General features: G+C 47.8%; 1 protein-coding gene across 1 annotated transcript in view; it reads left to right on the top strand.

Annotated features, from left to right (window-relative positions):
- The window catches only part of gys1 (glycogen synthase 1 (muscle)), a gene marked incomplete at its 5' end in the record, with an annotated part of 20,996 nt that overhangs the window by 2,631 nt on the left and 13,365 nt on the right, over positions 1-5,000 (top strand). Inside the window, 4 exon segments of the mRNA XM_059018855.1 lie at positions 337-522; positions 1,334-1,478; positions 1,902-2,019; positions 3,230-3,350. Of these exon segments, the coding sequence (XP_058874838.1) occupies positions 337-522; positions 1,334-1,478; positions 1,902-2,019; positions 3,230-3,350 (570 nt within the window).

Below are 5,000 nucleotides of genomic sequence, written 5' to 3'. Positions count from 1 at the left end.
TGAAGGGAAGGGGAGAGAAAGGGGAAGGGAGGAGGAGAGGAAAGGAGAGAGGAGACATTAGAGGAGGGGTTAAGAGAGGAGAGAAGGGGAGATAGGGGAAGGGGAGAGAGTGGGAGGAAGGGAAGAGGGGAGGAAGGGAAGGGGAGAGAAAGGGGAAGGGAGGAGGAGAGGAAAGGAGAGAGGAGACAGGAGAGGAGGGGTTAAGAGAGGAGAGAAGGGGAGATAGGGGAAGGGGAGAGAGTGGGAGGAGGGGAGATATAGAGAGGTGAGAGAGGAGAGTGATTATAATGTCATGTTGCTGGTGTGTGTCTCTCTCTCTCTCTCTCTCTCTCCCAGTTCATCGCTCAGTGTGATGAGAAGCCTCACATTGTGGCTCACTTCCACGAGTGGCTCGCTGGGGTGGGGTTGATTTTGTGTCGGATTCGGAAGCTGCCCATCGCCACCATCTTCACCACCCACGCCACGTTACTGGGGAGGTATCTGTGCGCTGGGAGTGTGGACTTCTACAACAACCTGCAAACTGTGAGTGTGTGTGTGTGTGTGTGTGTGTGTGTGTGTGTGTGTGTGTGTGTGTGTGTGTGTCTGCAGCTTTTATTATTATTATTATTATTATTATTATTATTATTATTATTATTATTATTATTATTTATTTCTTAGCAGACGCCCTTATCCAGGGCGACTTACAATTGTTACAAGATATCACATTATTTTTACATACAATTCCCCATTTATACAGTTGAGTTTTTACTGGGGCAATCTAGGTAAAGTACCTTGCTCAAGGGTACAGCAGCAGTGTCCCCCCACCTGGGATTGAACCCACGACCCTCCGGTCAAGAGTCCAGAGCCCTGACCGCTACTCCACACTGCTGCCCTTACATATATATAGTTTTTTAATGAAACTCTTTTCAGAATGTAGTAAACTAACACAGACACCAAGAAGAAGGGATTATATTGTAGCGTCAAACTGAACAGGATTGTGGGGCTCTGTCTGTCTGTCTGTCTGTCTGTCTGTCTGCAGCTTTAATGAAGCTAAACTCTTTTCAGAATGTAGTAAACTAACACAGACCCCAAGAAGAAGGGATTATATTGTAGCGTCAAACTGAACAGGATTGTGGGGCTCTGTCGTCTGTCTGTGTGTCTGTGTTAATATGTTGTAGTCCATGTTTGATGGAGATATTGGACTCCTCTCTCTCTCTCCTCTCTCTCCTCTCCCCTCTCTCCCCCCCTCTCTCTCTCTCCTCTCTCCTCTCTCTCCTCTCTCTCTCTCTCCTCTCCTCTCTCCTCTCTCCTCTCTCTCCTCTCCCCTCTCTCTCCCCCTCTCTCTCTCTCTCAGTTCAATGTTGATAAGGAGGCTGGTGACAGGCAGATCTATCACCGGTACTGCATGGAGAGGGCAGCAGTGACCTGCAGCCATGTTTTCACCACCGTGTCTCAGATCACAGCGATAGAAGCAGAGCATCTACTGAAGAGAAAACCAGGTGTGTGTGTGTGTGTGTGTGTCTGTCTCCTTTCTCTCATTATCAGTGACACTGTGTGTTGGTGTGTGTCTGTCTGTCTGTGTGTGTGTGTGGCTCCTCTCCTCTCCCCTCTCCCTCTCTCTCCTCTCTCTCCTCTCTCTCCTCTCCTCTCCCTCCTCTCCCTCTCTCCTCTCTCTCCTCTCCCCCTTCCTCTCTCCTCTCCCCCTTCCTCTCTCCTCTCCCCTCTTTCCCCTCTCTCCTCTCTCCTCTCTCTCCTCTCTCCCCTCTCTCCTCTCTCCTCTCTCCTCTCTCTCCTCTCCTCTCTCTCTCTCCTCTCTCCTCTTTCTTCTCTCTCTCCTCTCTCCTCTCTCCTCTCTCCTCTCTCCTCTCTCCTCTCCTCTCTCCTCTCTCTCCTCTCATTATTATTTCATGTATTTTTTTCAGATATCGTGACTCCGAACGGTCTCAATGTGAAGAAGTTCTCTGCGATGCACGAGTTTCAGAACCTCCACGCCCAGAGCAAAGCCCGGATCCAGGAGTTCATCAGGGGTCACTTCTACGGGTCAGAACCACAGCACGGCTCAGATTGCAGTGAAAGAACTACAGCTCCCAGCATGCTTCGCCATGGCACGCGGGTGCAGAGGCATGCTGGGAGCTGTAGTCCTATAGCCAGGGCTGGAGCGATTCACTGTGTCTCGATGAATCGCGATGCTTTCTTTACATGATGTGTCGTAATAGAGGTCTGTATCGCTTGTGATAGGAGACCGCAGCATAAAGAACTACAGCTCCCAGCATGCCTCGCCATGGCCGCGGGTGCAGAGGCATGCTGGGAGCTGTAGTCCTATAGCCAGGGCTGGAGCGATTCACTGTGTCTCGATGAATCGCGATGCTTTCTTTACATGATGTGTCGTAATAGAGGTCTGTATCGCTTGTGATAGGAGACCGCAGCATAAAGAACTACAGCTCCCAGGATGCCTCGCCATGGCCGCGGGTGCAGAGGCATGCTGGGAGCTGTAGTCCTATAGCCAGGGCTGGAGCGATTCACTGTGTCTCGATGAATCGCGATGCTTTCTTTACATGATGTGTCGTAATAGAGGTCTGTATCGCTTGTGATAGGAGACCGCAGCATAAAGAACTACAGCTCCCAGCATGCCTCGCCATGGCCCGCGGGTGCAGAGGCATGCTGGGAGCTGTAGTCCTATAGCCAGGGCTGGAGCGATTCACTGTGTCTCGATGAATCGCGATGCTTTCTTTACATGATGTGTCGTAATAGAGGTCTGTATCGCTTGTGATAGGAGACCGCAGCATAAAGAACTACAGCTCCCAGCATGCCTCGCCATGGCCCGCGGGTGCAGAGGCATGCTGGGAGCTGTAGTCCTATAGCCAGGGCTGGAGCGATTCACTGTGTCTCGATGAATCGCGATGCTTTCTTTACATGATGTGTCGTAATAGAGGTCTGTATCGCTTGTGATAGGAGACCGCAGCATAAAGAACTACAGCTCCCAGCATGCCTCGCCATGGCCCGCGGGTGCAGAGGCATGCTGGGAGCTGTAGTCCTATAGCCAGGGCTGGAGCGATTCACTGTGTCTCGATGAATCGCGATGCTTTCTTTACATGATGTGTCGTAATAGAGGTCTGTATCGCTTGTGATAGGAGACCGCAGCATAAAGAACTACAGCTCCCAGCATGCCTCGCCATGGCCGCGGGTGCAGAGGCATGCTGGGAGCTGTAGTCCTAGATCTCTCTCTCTCTCTCTGTCTGTCTCTCTCCAGACACCTGGACTTCAATCTGGATAAGTGCATCTTCCTCTTCATCGCTGGCCGCTATGAGTTTTCAAACAAGGGCGCTGACATCTTCCTCGAAGCTCTCGCCAGACTGAACTACCTGCTCAGGGTAAGAGAGAGAGACGCGAGAGACACGGGCCAGATCGGAGAGTCTTTATAGGAGAGAGAGAGATGAGAAACAGACTAGATCAGAGAGTCTTTATAGGAGAGAGAGAGATGAGAAACAGACTAGATCAGAGTGTCTTTATAGGAGAGAGATGAGAAACACAGACTAGATCAGAGTGTCTTTATAGGAGAGAGATGAGAAACACAGACTAGATCAGAGTGTCTTTATAGGAGAGAGAGAGATGAGAAACACAGACTAGATCAGAGTGTCTTTATAGGAGAGAGAGAGATGAGAAACACAGACTAGATCAGAGTGTCTTTATAGGAGAGAGAGAGATGAGAAACACAGACTAGATCAGAGAGTCTTTATAGGAGAGAGAGAGATGAGAAACACAGACTAGATCAGAGTGTCTTTATAGGAGAGAGATGAGAAACACAGACTAGATCAGAGTGTCTTTATAGGAGAGAGATGAGAAACACAGACTAGATCAGAGTGTCTTTATAGGAGAGAGATGAGAAACACAGACTAGATCAGAGTGTCTTTATAGGAGAGAGAGAGAGATGAGAAACACAGACTAGATCAGAGTGTCTTTATAGGAGAGAGAAAGATGAGAAACACAGACTAGATCAGAGAGTCTTTATAGGAGATAGAGAGATGAGACACACAGACTAGATCAGAGTGTCTTTATAGGAGAGAGATGAGAAACACAGACTAGATCAGAGTGTCTTTATAGGAGAGATGAGAAACACAGACTAGATCAGAGTGTCTTTATAGGAGAGAGAGAGATGAGAAACACAGACTAGATCAGAGTGTCTTTATAGGAGAGAGAGAGATGAGAAACAGACTAGATCAGAGTGTCTTTATAGGAGAGAGATGAGAAACACAGACTAGATCAGAGTGTCTTTATAGGAGAGAGATGAGCCACACAGACTAGATCAGAGTGTCTTTATAGGAGAGAGAGATGAGAAACACAGACTAGATCAGAGAGTCTTTATAGGAGAGAGAGAGATGAGACACACAGACTAGATCAGAGAGTCTTTATAGGAGAGAGAGAGATGAGACACACAGACTAGATCAGAGTGTCTTTATAGGAGAGAGATGAGAAACACAGACTAGATCAGAGTGTCTTTATAGGAGAGAGAGATGAGAAACACAGACTAGATCAGTGTGTCTTTATAGGAGAGAGATGAGCCACACAGACTAGATCAGAGTGTCTTTATAGGAGAGAGAGAGATGAGAAACACAGACTAGATCAGAGTGTCTTTATAGGAGAGAGATGAGAAACACAGACTAGATCAGAGTGTCTTTATAGGAGAGAGATGAGAAACACAGACTAGATCAGAGTGTCTTTATAGGAGAGAGAGATGAGAAACACAGACTAGATCAGAGAGTCTTTATAGGAGAGAGAGATGAGAAACACAGACTAGATCAGAGTGTCTTTATAGGAGAGAGATGAGAAACACAGACTAGATCAGAGTGTCTTTATAGGAGAGAGAGAGATGAGAAACACAGACTAGATCAGAGTGTCTTTATAGGAGAGAGATGAGAAACACAGACTAGATCAGAGTGTCTTTATAGGAGAGAGAGATGAGAAACACAGACTAGATCAGAGAGTCTTTATAGGAGAGAGAGAGATGAGACACACAGACTAGA

The sequence above is a fragment of the Acipenser ruthenus genome, unplaced genomic scaffold (genome assembly GCF_902713425.1).
Source record: "Acipenser ruthenus unplaced genomic scaffold, fAciRut3.2 maternal haplotype, whole genome shotgun sequence".
Lineage (NCBI taxonomy): Eukaryota > Metazoa > Chordata > Actinopteri > Acipenseriformes > Acipenseridae > Acipenser > Acipenser ruthenus.
This window is presented reverse-complemented; position numbering and strand designations above follow the sequence as displayed.